General features: G+C 46.4%; 1 protein-coding gene across 1 annotated transcript in view; it reads left to right on the plus strand.

Annotated features, from left to right (window-relative positions):
* MYOZ3 (myozenin 3) overlaps positions 1-13,303 on the plus strand; it is a 17,081-nt gene extending 3,778 nt beyond the window's left edge. The window contains exons 2-6 of the mRNA XM_042781357.1: positions 5,976-6,130; positions 7,018-7,083; positions 7,176-7,314; positions 9,491-9,653; positions 13,135-13,303. Of these exons, the coding sequence (XP_042637291.1) occupies positions 5,976-6,130; positions 7,018-7,083; positions 7,176-7,314; positions 9,491-9,653; positions 13,135-13,303 (692 nt within the window). The remainder of the gene's footprint in view (positions 1-5,975; positions 6,131-7,017; positions 7,084-7,175; positions 7,315-9,490; positions 9,654-13,134) is intronic.
* Positions 13,304-13,519: the final 216 nt, after the last annotated feature.

A 13,519-nucleotide genomic window follows, 5' to 3' on the forward strand; every position in this document is an offset into this window, starting at 1 on the left:
TATTCTTCCAGAACTTTCTTTCTTTTTTTTTAACTTAACCTACAATGGATTTCTGTACTGCTGTATGAAAAGTGAATTTACTCTGTAAATCTTCACCCAAAGAGTAATTAAAAAAAAAAAAAAAAAAAACATCAACTCTTTTTTAAAAGGCTGTTTAGTATTCGGTTGTACAGCCCTCAGTACTGCCTGGTAACCATGTCCACTTCCTGAGTCCATTCACTTTCCCATAGGATGACATTGTCACCCCTTCTCCTCTCTCCTCAAACCTTCAGTACCTCCTCCCCCATGTTCATTCTCAGGTAATGACCTTGTTTCTCATGGCGCTGAGAAAAATGCAGCCTCCAAGTGAGAACTTGTGTCAGCTCCCTCTGCCACATGTGTCTACAGGCTTGCACCTGCACCCATGTCCTCAGTTGTCCTTCCTGGCATGGGAGTGAGCTCTCCTTGCACCTGCCTGCAGCCCACCCTTCTAGTTGTGCCCTGGATGCCCTCCCCTCCCCTCTCTCCTGCTCAAGGACATTCCTTCAGCAAGCCTTTCCTCCCTCCAGCACTGTCAAGTTCTCCCAGCAGCTTACAAACATGCTGTTATTTTTTCCCTCTTATGACAAAATTAAATGAAATTGCCTGGATTCCACAGCTGCCCCCAGCCATGATCCTTACAGCACAAGTCCTCCCAGCAGTTGTCTCTACTTTTTTTCCATGTTCGCTTTTTTCCACCTTTTATTATGACAATTTCCAAACAAATAAGAAAAAGAAACAAAAGTAGAAAGTACATGTCCCCAGGACCCTCCCTTTTATTCCTGGATAGTTTCAAAGGAAATCCAAGAGCATGCCACTTCATCCTCCAAATACTTCAGAATGTATTAAACGTAATAAGACTTCGTGCCAGGTGAAATGACTTAGACACAAAAGGGCAAATACTGTGTAATTCCACTTACCCAAAATAGCTGGAATAGGTAAACACATAGAGACCAAAGTAGACTAGAGGCTATGCTACCAGGGGCTGGGGGAGGGGGAAGTGAGGACTTACTGCTTAAGGGGTACAGAGTTTCTGTTTGAGGTGATGAAAAAGTCGTGGAAATAGTGGCAATGATTGTACAACATTGTGAATATAATTAATGCCACAGAATTGTACACATAAAAGGGTTAAAATGACAAATTGTGTGTGTGTGTGTTGGCCAGTTGCCATCGAGTTGATTCCAACTCATGGCAACCCCATGTGTATCCAGAGGGTTTTTAATAACTGATTTTTTGCAAGTAGATCACCAGGCCTTTCTTAAGTGGTGCCTCTGTGTAGACTCAAATCTCCAACCTTTCAGTTAGCAGATAAGCATGTTAAACATTTGCACCATGTATGTTGTTGTTGTCAGTGCCATCGAATTGATTCTAACTCATGACAACCCCATGAGTTGCCTGGTCCTGCTCCGTCCTCGATTATTGCTACGCTTGAGCCCATTGCTGCAGCCATTGTGTCAATCCATCTCAATGAGTCTTCCTCTTTTTCACTGACCCTCTATTTCACCAAGCATGATGTCCTTCACCAGGGACTGATCCTTCCTAATAGGCATCTCCAAGGTACGTGAGATGAAGTCTCACCATTCTCACTTCTAAGGAGCATTCTGGCTGTACTTCTGAGATAGATTTGCCTATTCTTCTGGTTGTTGTTGCTATATGCCGTCGAGTGGGACCTGACTCATAGTGATCCCTCCTTGGATTTCTGAGGTGGTATCATTAAGGAAGTACATTGCCCAACCTTCTGTCCAAGGAGTGGCTAGTGGGTTTGAACCACCAGCCTTCTGGTTAGCAGCCAAGTGCCTTAGGCATTATGCTACCAGAACTCCCTGTCCTTCTGATAGTCCATGGTATATTTAATATTCTTCACCAACACTATAATCCTTCATCAATTTTTCTTTGGTCTTCCTTACTCATATCCACATGTATGTGAGGCAACTGAAAATACCGTGGCTTAGACCAGATGCACCTTAGTCTTCAAGATGCTATCTTTGCTTTCTAACACTTTAAAGAGCTCTGCTACAGCAGATTGACCCAATACAGTCCATCTTTTGATTTCTTAACTGCTGCTTCCGTGGACAATTTTGTGGATCCAAGTAAAATGAAATCCTTGACAACATCAACCTTTTCTCCATTTATCATATTGCTTATTGGTCCAGTTGTGAGGATTTTTGTTTTCTTTACGTTGAGGTGTAATCCATACTGGAAGCTGTACTCTTTGATTTTCATCAGTAAGTGCTTCAAGTTCTCTTCACTTTCATCAAGCAAGGTTGTGTCATCTGCATATCGCATGTTGTTAATGAATCTTCCTCCAATCCTGATGCTGCATTTTTCTTCATACAGTCTAGCTTCTCCATATCTTTACCACAGATATTTAAATTTTCTTAGAAAAATAACTAGGACATTTCTTTATGTGACTACATAGATATTAGTCCATTGAACAAAATTAATGATAATTATTTATCACCATCGAATAACCAATCACATATTTAACCCTTTTCAATTTCTATACAATCTCATTTTTTTTTGTTTCCAATGACTAACAAGTTTATAGTGCCATTTATTATTTAAATGTCTATATATGTACAAATTAGAAGCTATCAATCTAGACATCTCCAGATACTTATAGCACAGAAATAGGAATATGATTTGGGAGAAATTCATTGTCTCTGGGTAAAAGGTGCTCAGATTTTATTTGAAGTGACCAAGATGAGGGCTTTGGATGAGGTGTGTATAGAATCTCATTTTACAGTTAGTTTGTTTTACCTGGACTCAATGTCTCCTTTAATCTGAAACAACCCCCCCCCACACACACACATATATCTTTTTTCCATGTCACTGATTTTTTTGAAGAAACCAGATCAATTGCCCTAGAGAATATTCCACATGCTGGATTTGGCCCATTGCTTCCTTGTGGTGTGGTTCATTTTGGTGTTGCTCCTCTGTCCATTTTCTCTTGAATGGATTCTAATCAGGCTTTCATATCAAAATACTCTATAGAAATGTCTCCTGTGAAGATTACCAATGACTCAATGTTGCTAAATATAGTCATCAATTTCAAGCCATCATCTTTCTTGATGTATCAGCAGCATTTGATTCCGTTGACCACTCTGTCTTCCCAGAAGCACTTTCATTTGGTTTTCAGGACACTCTTTTGATTTCTTTCTACCTCACTGGGTGCAGGTTCCCAGGCTTCTAGGCTGGTTCTCCTTGGCTCCTCTGTCTAAATGTTGGCAGCTGCAGGGTTCAGTCTTTGGCTTTTTTCTATCTAGTCTCACCCCCTTGGTGATCTTATCTAGGCTCCCAGCTTAAAATACCACTCATAACCTGATGACACCCACATTTTTGCCTATAGGTCGGTTCTCTCCCATAAACACCAGACTCATATATCCACCTCATTCCTCAGCATCTCCACTTACATGTCTACAAGGCTTTGCAGACATACTGTGCCTGATTTGGAAACAATTAAAGGAATTTGAATATGGACTAGGTATTAGATAAAACAAAACTTAGTTCACTTGGAAAGCTAGAGATCATTAATTGAGAAAAGCAAGTTACAAAACATCTATGCTATGATTTCATTTGGTTAAAAACTCATATATAAATATATAGTCATTGGAAAAGTTGAGTTGTGGATAGTGGCCATTTCAAGGAGCTCTGGTGGCACAGTGCCTAAGGCATTTGACTGCTAACCAGAAAGTTGGCGGTTCAAACCCACCAGCTGCTCTGCAAAAGGAAGATGGAGCGATCTACTTCCGTAAAGATTTACTGCCTTGGAAAACCAATGAGGGTCACTATGAGTTGGAAACTACTCAGTCACAGTGAATGAATTAGTTGTGATCTCAGGGTAGTGGATAATGGTACTTTTCTTTTTCACTTACTTGTATATTCTAACTTTCTTCAACATACACATATGGGTTTTATATGAAAATAAAAGGCTATTTTAAAATGAAAAGCACGTGGATAACAAAACTATGCTACATACACACAATGGAATACTATGCAATGCTAAAGAATAATGTAGAATCTGCAAAACACCACATAACGTGGATGAACTTGGAGGACATTACGCTGAGTGAAATAAGTCAATCACAAAAGGACAAATATTGTATTAGTCCATTATTGTAAAAGTTAAGGAGAGGTTTATCTATAGAAGGAAATTTTCTTTGTTGGTTACCAGGGGTGGGAGGGGAGGGGAGGAAACACTGTTAGATAAATAGAGATAAGTATTGATTTGGGTGAAGATAAGGGCAATGTACCAAATGTGAGTGACCAATATGACACCAGTGAGGATGAGAAAGACATAGAGAGATACAGACCACAAATATGAACCCTTTTGCACATACAGTACTGCATTGTCAGTGAAGACAAACATGGGTATATGGGTGGATAGATGGGTGGACAAGCTGAACGATTAGGTATGTCTATGAAATGGGGAGTGTATCCAAGAACATATATAGGGTTGGCAGACAATGGTCCTATAAGTTTATGTGAATGATCAGAATTTCCAGGTGTATAGTAGAGCTGACAAGGGGCAAGGTTGTGGTCACTGCTTGGTCACAGCCAGCTACCCAGAGGGACTGAGTAGTTGAACATGCAGGCTTGGGACCATAGTCACAGGGGACATCAAGCTCAACTGGCATAACATACTATACAAAACATTGTTACACCTCCTACTTTGGCAAGTAGCGACTGGGATCTTAAAAGCTAGCAAGCTGCCATCTAGATGCAACGATGGGTCTCTCCTCATCCAGAGCAAAGAAGAAAGAAGAAAACCAAAATTCATGGAAACAATTAGTCCTAGCGACTGGTACACCATCCGATCTGCAGCCTATACAACTATGAGACCAGAAGAACTAGATGGTGCCCAGCTACCACTGTCATCCACTTGAAAGGGGATCTATGTAGGAGATCCTTGATAGAGAGGGAGAACAATGTGGAACAAAACTCAAAATCATTTGGAGGGAAAAATAAAGGTGGGGGGGACCAGGTTTGCTGATTCGCTAGAGCCTGGTGGAACCACTGAGACTATGTCCACTAACTGCCCTTCAGGTCTGGAATGGAACCCACACCTGGGGTTTCCAGCCAAACAAAAGACAGGCATATGAGTTGAACATTTACCTCAAGTAGATACTCTCCTTGGAGAGAACAATCATGGGAGAAAGAAGGGCTGCTTATACACAGGGAGACAGCTCAGGGGGCAGGAGTGCATGGAGGGATGGACACTGGGAAGAGGTAACTATGCGGAGGAAGTGGGAGGGGAGCTGTTGCATTGTGGTAAACTGTGGTCAATGTCATGAGACAAAGTATATGTGCACTCCTGTATGGAAAGTGAATTTGCTCTGTAAATCTTCACCCAAATCACAATTTAAAAAAAAAAAAAATGAAAAGAGCATTTGTCTAAAACAGAACTCCATATCTTCCTCTAAACCTTCTCCCTCCATTGCCCGACCCCTACTCCCTAGTCTTTTCCATCCCAATGACTGGCTGCTCCATCCTTCCCCAGTGGCTCAGGCCAGAACCCTCACACTCATCCACACATCCTCGCTTTCTTTCTCTCTCATATCCCATGCCCATGGCTTATTTTAAAAGCTACCTAGAATCTGATCACTTCTCACTACCTTCACTACAGTGGCCAAAGAGCTGCTCAGGAAATTCATGGGATAAATACAAATAGCCACTGAATGTTTTAAACAGTGCCTCACTTCACTGAACATCAAACACATGCAAATTTCTTAGACTCTGAGGTATCTTTTCTTCCTATCAAGTGGGCAAAGATTCCAAAGAGTGATGACACCCAGTGTGCAAGTGTGAGGAGAAGTAAGTATTTTCTCTCACGTGCACACACGTGCACACACACACACAACCTTGCAGTGCTGTGAGGCAGTGCCTTTGAGGCTGTGCATGACTTGCTGTGGCTCTGGGACTGGGTAGTAAAAGCCCTCTGTGGCCTCTCCTGGCAGTCCCTTCCTTAGACCTGGGCAAGAAGCTGAGCATACCGCAGGACTTGATGATGGAAGAGCTGTCGCTGCGCAACAACCGAGGCTCCCTCCTGTTCCAGAAGAGGCAGCGCCGTGTGCAAAGGTTCATCTTTGAGCTGGCAGCCAGCCAGCGGGAGGTGAGTGAGCCCCCCTTGTGCTCACGGGGAAATTGATACCCAGAGAGGACCAATAGTTAACCTAAAGCCACACAGTGAACCAGGCTGTGGACCTCTGGCCCCTGGTGAGTCCCTCAAGCTCCAGCTGTGATGTTCTTATTAACCTGAATCTCTGCCTAACTGTATGATCCTAGAAGTATTTTATCTCTGCAGGCACCTCTGCCCAGATACAAAACATAAAGTGGACCAGGTGGGTGAGCTATGGGTGAAGGGGCTTTGGCTCCTGCAAAAGATACTGAAGAATACTCACACGCTCTAGGCTCAATTTGCAGCAAGCAGGAGCTAGGTGAGACTTGAGCTCAATCTAAAATAGAAATGCCTTTTTCTTTTCTTCCCACTGGAAGAAGGAAAAGGTCACAGGACCGCCTGTTGGTAAAGAAAGAAGGCAAGAATGGCTTGTTCTCAGGCCTCAAAAAGGAGACAGGTCTTTCTTAGGAAGTCAGGGACATTCCACCCACGCACTTCATTCAATTTCTGGGCTGAAGGGGAGGCAAGCTGAGAGGGGATGAGGTGGCAGAATGAAAAAGATAACACAACGCCTATCTTTGCTATGTGTCTGGCACTGCTAAGTGTGTCATCTCATTTAATGCTGATCAAACCTGTAAGGTAGCAATTACCATCATCCCTATTTTATAGAAAAGGAAAGGGAGACTTTCTTGCCCAGGGCCAATATTACAGTAGCAACTGGGAGCCTTTCTCTGTCCCAGGATCTGGGTTTAAGCTCTACACTATTAACTCACTCTCCAAAATCCCTGGAGAGTGGGTATTAAGACTATGTTCATATTTTTTGGTGGGGAGGACTTTGGCCCCTTGCTCTGCTGAGCCAAACTGTAGTTTGCCTTCGATAGATCCTGGCTGGAAGCACCAAGGGAAAGGTGACCAGAACCTCAGAGCCAGATACCTTGGGAGCAGAGGTAAGCCTCACAGGAGGGGGAGTTGGGGATAAGGAGCCAGGGAGCTCAGATGTGGTTGGCTGCCGCCTCTGAGGGCCCACCTGTGTGCCCAGGCTATCAATGGCCCCAAAGGACAGAACTACCGCTCGGAGCTCCACATCTTTCCGGCCGCGCTTGAGGGCTCCCAGGACGCCTGCCCCGCAGCAGCCACCATGGCGGAGCGTCCCCGCAGCCCCAGTGCCCTGGCACCTGGTGAGTGTCTTCCCTCGGTCCTAGGATCAGGGCTAGAAGGCAGGAGCTTGGGTATCCTCAACTGCAAAGCAGCCTGTAGAGCAGAAAGAGCACCCGGAGAATGTCTAGTTCGCTCTCTTATCTCAAACACTAAATTCCAGAGAGGCACAGCAACTCATCCAAGGTCACACAGCAGGTCAGAGTTCGAGCCAAGATTAGAACATGTGGCCAGAACTTCTGGCTCCTCTGCTCTAGTCCTCCAGTTTCCTAGGATGGGAAAGAGTCCCTCTGGTTGGGCAACATTGGCATCACTCACCATTTTCCTAGTTCTGATCGTTCCTAAGGAGCTCTGGTGGCGCAGTGGTTAAGACATTCAGCTGCTAACCAAAAGGTTGGTGATTCGAACCCACCAAGCACTCGAGCGGTGTTCTGGTTACCTAGTGCTGCTCTGACAAGCATATATACCACAAATGGGATGGCCTTAACAAACAGGAGTTTGTTATCTTACAGTATGGAGACTTTAAGTCCAAGTTCACAAAGTGCCAGTCTCTAGGGGCTGGGTGAAAGCGCCTTGACCTTGGGCTTCAGCTCACACAAACTAAACTACCACAGTTCCACCCCTTGTCAACTTGGCATCTGTACAGCTCTTCATTGGGTGGCATCTGTACTTATTTCTCTCACTGGGTGGCTCCAGTCCCCTAGTTCATCTAAGTAGTGACCTTACCCCCTTGGCCTGGTGGGCCCGTTCCTCTCCCTCTTGGGGATGGCAGCCCTGCCCCCTCACTCTTGGGCAGTGGCTATGGCCCCATCCCACTGGCTCACATGAACGAGCAGTCCCACGCTCCAGAACCAAGTTGGTGAAGGCCTCTTTGAAACCTAGGGGGCTGTGGTGGTTCCACCCCCAAAGGCCATGGTCCCACCTTTTCAGGCTGAGGCAGCTCTGCTTCCAGTTTCCTTGGTCTCTCTGCTTCTGCCGATCAACACCGAAGGCAACCCACTTCACTGGAAAACTTCCTGCCCAAAAGCACTTGCCTTTCTTGCTCCGTGGGCTGGCCAACCTGCTACTCCATCTCATGCAGGTCTCTTTTACCAATTAATGCCTGTAGGCAACCTACTCTACCAGGAAGCCACCTACCCAGTGGCACCCAGATTTCTCCTCTGTGGGCTGGTAAGCCTGTTGCTGTTTAATGCCGGTCTCTGGGCTCTGCTACCACCATCTCTCATGCTGGTCTCTCGGCTCTGCTCCTGCCTATCTCTCATGCCATATGCCGGGGTCTCTCTGCCAGGGTCTCACATCAAGGATGCACTCCACTCCTGTTTCCACATTTAGGTATCTGTCAGAGCAGCACTCGACTCTCTCGGTACCAAATTCTGTTCTGGTTACCTAGTGCTGTTCTGACAAGAATATATACCACAAATGGGATGGCCTTAACAAACAGGAGTTTGTTATCTTACAGTTTGGAGATTTTAAGTCCAAGTTCAAAGTGCTAAGCTCTAGGGGCTGGGTGAAACCCCTTGACCTTGGGCTTCAGCTCTGCCTCTTGGTCCCAGCCCACTGAAGCTAGAGACATATCTTCGCTCAGGCAGCTACTGGCTGCTAAGGCTAACAAGCTCGACAAATAAAATGGCACAGTCTCGATGTTATCAAACCACATGACAAGCCATTAATTCAAGTTCATTGTAAGTCCCAGGATCAGCAGAGCACGGCAGGCTGCTGAACAACAACACAGTTACATGCAGGATCCAAACGTGCCATAAGCTAGAGACTATTCCCCAAGGCTTCTGCTTATATACAAGAAGCAGACCACATCCCTAGGACAGCTAGCTACTCAGCTGCTCATAGTAGATTCCACCATGGAGTTGATTACTAGTCTCATCATGGGGCTGCCCTACATCCAGCTGCCCAGTCATTCAACCAGGCCCAGCCAAGTTGACACACAAACTGAACTATCACAAGGGGAGAAAGATGAGGCAGTCTGCTTCTGTAAAGATTTACAGTTTGGGAAACCTATGGGGGTCGCTCTGCTCTGTCCTATAGGGTCTCTATGAGTCAGAATTGACTTGATGGCAGTGGGTTGGTTTTGGATCTTACCTATTCCAAGCAGGTCCACAGGGTGGGGTGGGAGTGGGGACTGAGGGAGAAAGAAGCGGAGCGTCCTCTACTGCCAACCCCCAATGTGCCCTGCTCCTTCTGCAGGCTACACATCTCCCCTGAAGAGCGTCCCTCCGGAGAAGTTCAACCACACAGCCATCCCTAAGGGTTACCGCTGCCCGTGGCAGGAGTTCGTCAGCTACCGGGATTACCAGATCAACAATGCAAGTCACGCCCCCACCCCGGCCGATTATCGCAACTTCAACAAGTAAGGCCCAGCATGCTTTCAGGTGCCCAAGAAGCCAATCCCAACCACAACAGCAGCCTCCATTGACTGTACTTTCTGCATGCTGGGCTCTATCCTACATACTTCATATACATTTATTTAGCTCTTGCTAGAACCATGCCTCAGCACATAGCAGGTGCTCAATAAATGTATTTGGACTGAATATGCCACACTCTTTGTTGGTTCCCTGCTGCATTAGGGTAAGGCAGGTACCACAAGTTTGCCTGTTCTGCAGATGAAGGGCCTGGGGCCCAGAAATAGCAAATAATCTCCCCAGAGTCATAAAGCAAGGAAGCAGCAGCAGGGCTGGGATTCAAGCTTGGGTTTGTCTGACTCCAGGGCCCAGTTTCTTGTTCTCCATAACTGCTGTGTACCAGCTCTATGATGGACATCAGGTGCATGTTCTTTCCTGAGTGGGGCCCCAAATTGCATCAGTGCTAGGCTAACACCACACTGCACTGCCTTGGAGTTGGATCCAACTCATAGCGACCCCTCCTTGGGTTTCCGAGGAGGTATCACTATGGAAGTAGATTGCCCAACCTTCCTTCTGAGGAGTGGCTGGTGGGTTTGAACCACCAGTCTTCTGGTTAGCAATCAGATGCCTTCGGCACTATGCTACCAAAGCTAACTAGCGGAGCCTTTTCCTCACTTTCATCAATGGTTTGGAAGAGACCTGTTGTTGTTGTTGGGTGCTTTGAATAAATTCTGGCTCATAATGACCCTATATGACAGAGTAGACCTGCCCCATAGGGTTTCCTGTGAGTTGGAATCAACTTGTTGGCAGTGGGTTTCATTTGGTTTGTTATTATTATTGGAAATCCTGGGTGACACAAATGGTTAAGCACTCAACTACTAACTGAGAGATTGGCGGTTTGAATCCATTCAGAGGGAACCTAGGAAGAAAAGCCTGGTGATCTGCTTGCAAAAGTTCACAGCCTTGAGAGACCTATGGAGCAGTGCTGTTCTGCAATCCATGGGGCTGCCAAGAGTCAGAACTGACTCAATGGCAACTGGTAAAATTATTAGTAGTATTTGCCAGCTGAAATCATGGAAAAACTAACAAGGTAGAAATTGAAAGGGGACAACTTCACATTCTGTCCTGTGGACTTAAAACAAGCCTTAGGAGTGAACACAGGGATTTGGTACTGGAGAAAGCCCTTAGGGTTGGGGATACATTTCAATTGCAGTTGGCTTCCATGGTCGATGCTATTTCTGGAAATGTTCCTCTGGCTTGAGCTGCATTGAATGAGGAGGAGGAGGATCCACAGAGAAGAAGCCCCAGTCCAGCTCTTCTGGCACCTGCTCAGACCACACATGGAGACCATATCTCTCTGACAGACAGATGGCTGGGAGACCAGGCCACATGAGGAAGGGCTGAAGGAACTGGGGGTGGTCAGCCTTGAGAAGAAATGGCTCAGGAGAGATGTGACTAATCTCAAACAGCTGAATGGCCAGGGAAGGCCTTACAGGAAGAATTGGGCCAACAGGCGCTGTGCAAGCCACAAGCTATGGCAGACCTTCTGGAATTTTCTGCCAGGCAGAACTGACTTTTCACTTCTCCTGGGGCCCCCAAAGCCTGCTTGCCCAGCTATTTAAACCCTCAGCAGACATTCAATCCTAGCTGGCAGCTTCCAGGCTGGCCAACTCAGACCCCAGCCCCATCCAGCTCAGGCCTCAGGTATGACAGCCTGAGGCATAGTCCCACCCAGTAGAAGGAAGGCCTTAGGGAGGCTAGAGCCCAGCCACCTTTTGGGACAAACAGGGCAATTAGGTGTAGAGAGGAAGAACAGCAGTGTTGGTGGTCAATCTAGGCTCAGACTCCAGGGCTCTGGGCTCCCAGTCAAGTGCTGAACTTGAGGTCTGCTCAGCTTGGAAACTGCCCAGTCTGCTCCGGTGGGGCCTGGCTGTTGCTACCAAAGCTGGGATGGTCCAGGCAGAAAGCTTTCTGGCTGGACCCCAGGTCCTGGCCCAAGGTTTGCCTTTCTGTCCCAGGGGGATGGATGTACTTTGTTCTTCCCACTGGTTCCAGACTGTGGGGGCAAACATTGCACATGGGGCTACTTTTTATTTTTCTTAAAATATTTTTTTTAAATTATTTTTAATCACATAAGAGTATTCTCTTTACAAATAAAAAAATGAAAGAAAGAAAAGACAATTATAGATAAAGCCAGGACCTCTTTGCCCATTGTCTTCCACCCTCAGTTCTCTCCCCAAAGATAACACTTTTGTCAGGGTGGTGTGTTTGTGTCTAGAATTTTTGTCTGGGCAGCTACATACATGTAGGGGACATGGCTTTGTTTGTGTGTATACGTGCGTGTGTTCTTGCATGTCATTCTGCAAATTGTTTTTTTCACTCAACATTATGTTACTGAAATCTACCCTACTTGATGCACATAGATCTAGTTCATGCCTTTAAGCTGCTGTGTAGTATTGTCATGTGAATATTCTACATTTGTCTCGTTCATTCTGCTGATGGACATACAGACAGATTATTTCTAGCTTCTCACTAACACAGGATTCATACCTGCTCTCTGTGCCTATATGCACATGCTTTCCTAAACTATATGCCTGGAGGTGACAGGGTTTACACCTTTTCAGGTTTAAAAGATTTTGCCAAGGTTCTTGTCAGCTACCACCAAGTCAGCCCCCAACTCCTGGGGACCCCATGCACAATGAAATAGGGCCATCATTATCCATAAGGCTTTCACTGGCTGATTTTGGAAGTGGATCATCAGGCCTTTCTTCTCAGTTCATCTTAGTCTAGATGCTCTGCTGAAACCTGTGCAGCGTCATAGCAACCTGCAAGCCTCCCCTGACAGGCAGTGCTGGCTGTGCTTCAGGCGCGCTGGCTAGGGACTGAACCTGGGTCTCCTACATACACGGTGAGCATTCTACCACTGAACCACCACCACCCCCACCCTCTAAGGTAGCAGCATTTACTTTCCAGCTAGCAGCATTTGAGTGAAACTTTGTCCCCACCACTTCACCAGGTTTGCCCTATTCTCAGAGTAGCTCCTTTTGCCAGTCTCATGAGTGAGAAATGGTGTGTCTCTGTTGTCATTTTAATTTCCCTGACTTTCAGTGCTCTTTCTGCTCCCTCCTCCTTAGCCCTGTTTGTGGGTGTATTGTTCTAAGGGGAGACAGGGAGAGGAAAGAAAAACTCTATGTCCAACTCTACTCCTTCTGGGGTTCACTTTGGGGAGCCTAGGTTTAGCCTAGAACAAGTCAGTTCCAACCCTGAAACATCAGTCCCACTCCTAAGCAACGAGCCACCCCCTCTAGGGGCAGTCTCAGGAGCAAGCAGAGTGGGAGAAACCTGTCAAAATTAGTTCAAAAGCTGTATAAAAGGGGAAACTGAGGCCCAGAGAGGCGGGGAGGAGACCACATGTAGTGACCCACGTGTCACTGCTCTGCCATCCCTTGCCCACACAGCCCACCCTTCCTGCTGTTCTTCTTTCCCCAGGACCCCAGTACCATTTGGAGGACCCCTTATTGGGGATGCTGCCCCCAGGGCAGCCACACCCTTCGTCCCGGAACTCCCCAGTGGCTTGGAACTCCTCCGCCGCAGACCCAGCTTCAACAGAGTGGCCCAGGGCTGGGTCCGCCACCTCCCGGAGTCCGAGGAGCTGTAGCCCCAGGCTGAATCTTCAATTCCCCAGTCTTGAGGTTCGGTAACACCTCGGGCCCAGAGTTGTGGACAAAGGGTTTTCAAACACAAAGTCTTATGTAAATGGCCTCAAAGGTCACAAAGTTCAGTGGTCCCCAACGGTGGCTAGGCTTCAAAATCCCCTGGAGATGTTGTTTCAAATGCAGATTTCTGGTCCACCCCAGACTGGCAGCCTCAGAAT

This window comes from Orycteropus afer, unplaced genomic scaffold, assembly GCF_000298275.1.
Source record: "Orycteropus afer afer isolate SDZICR_OR568_19922 unplaced genomic scaffold, OryAfe1.0 scaffold00110, whole genome shotgun sequence".
Taxonomy (NCBI): Eukaryota; Metazoa; Chordata; class Mammalia; order Tubulidentata; family Orycteropodidae; genus Orycteropus; species Orycteropus afer.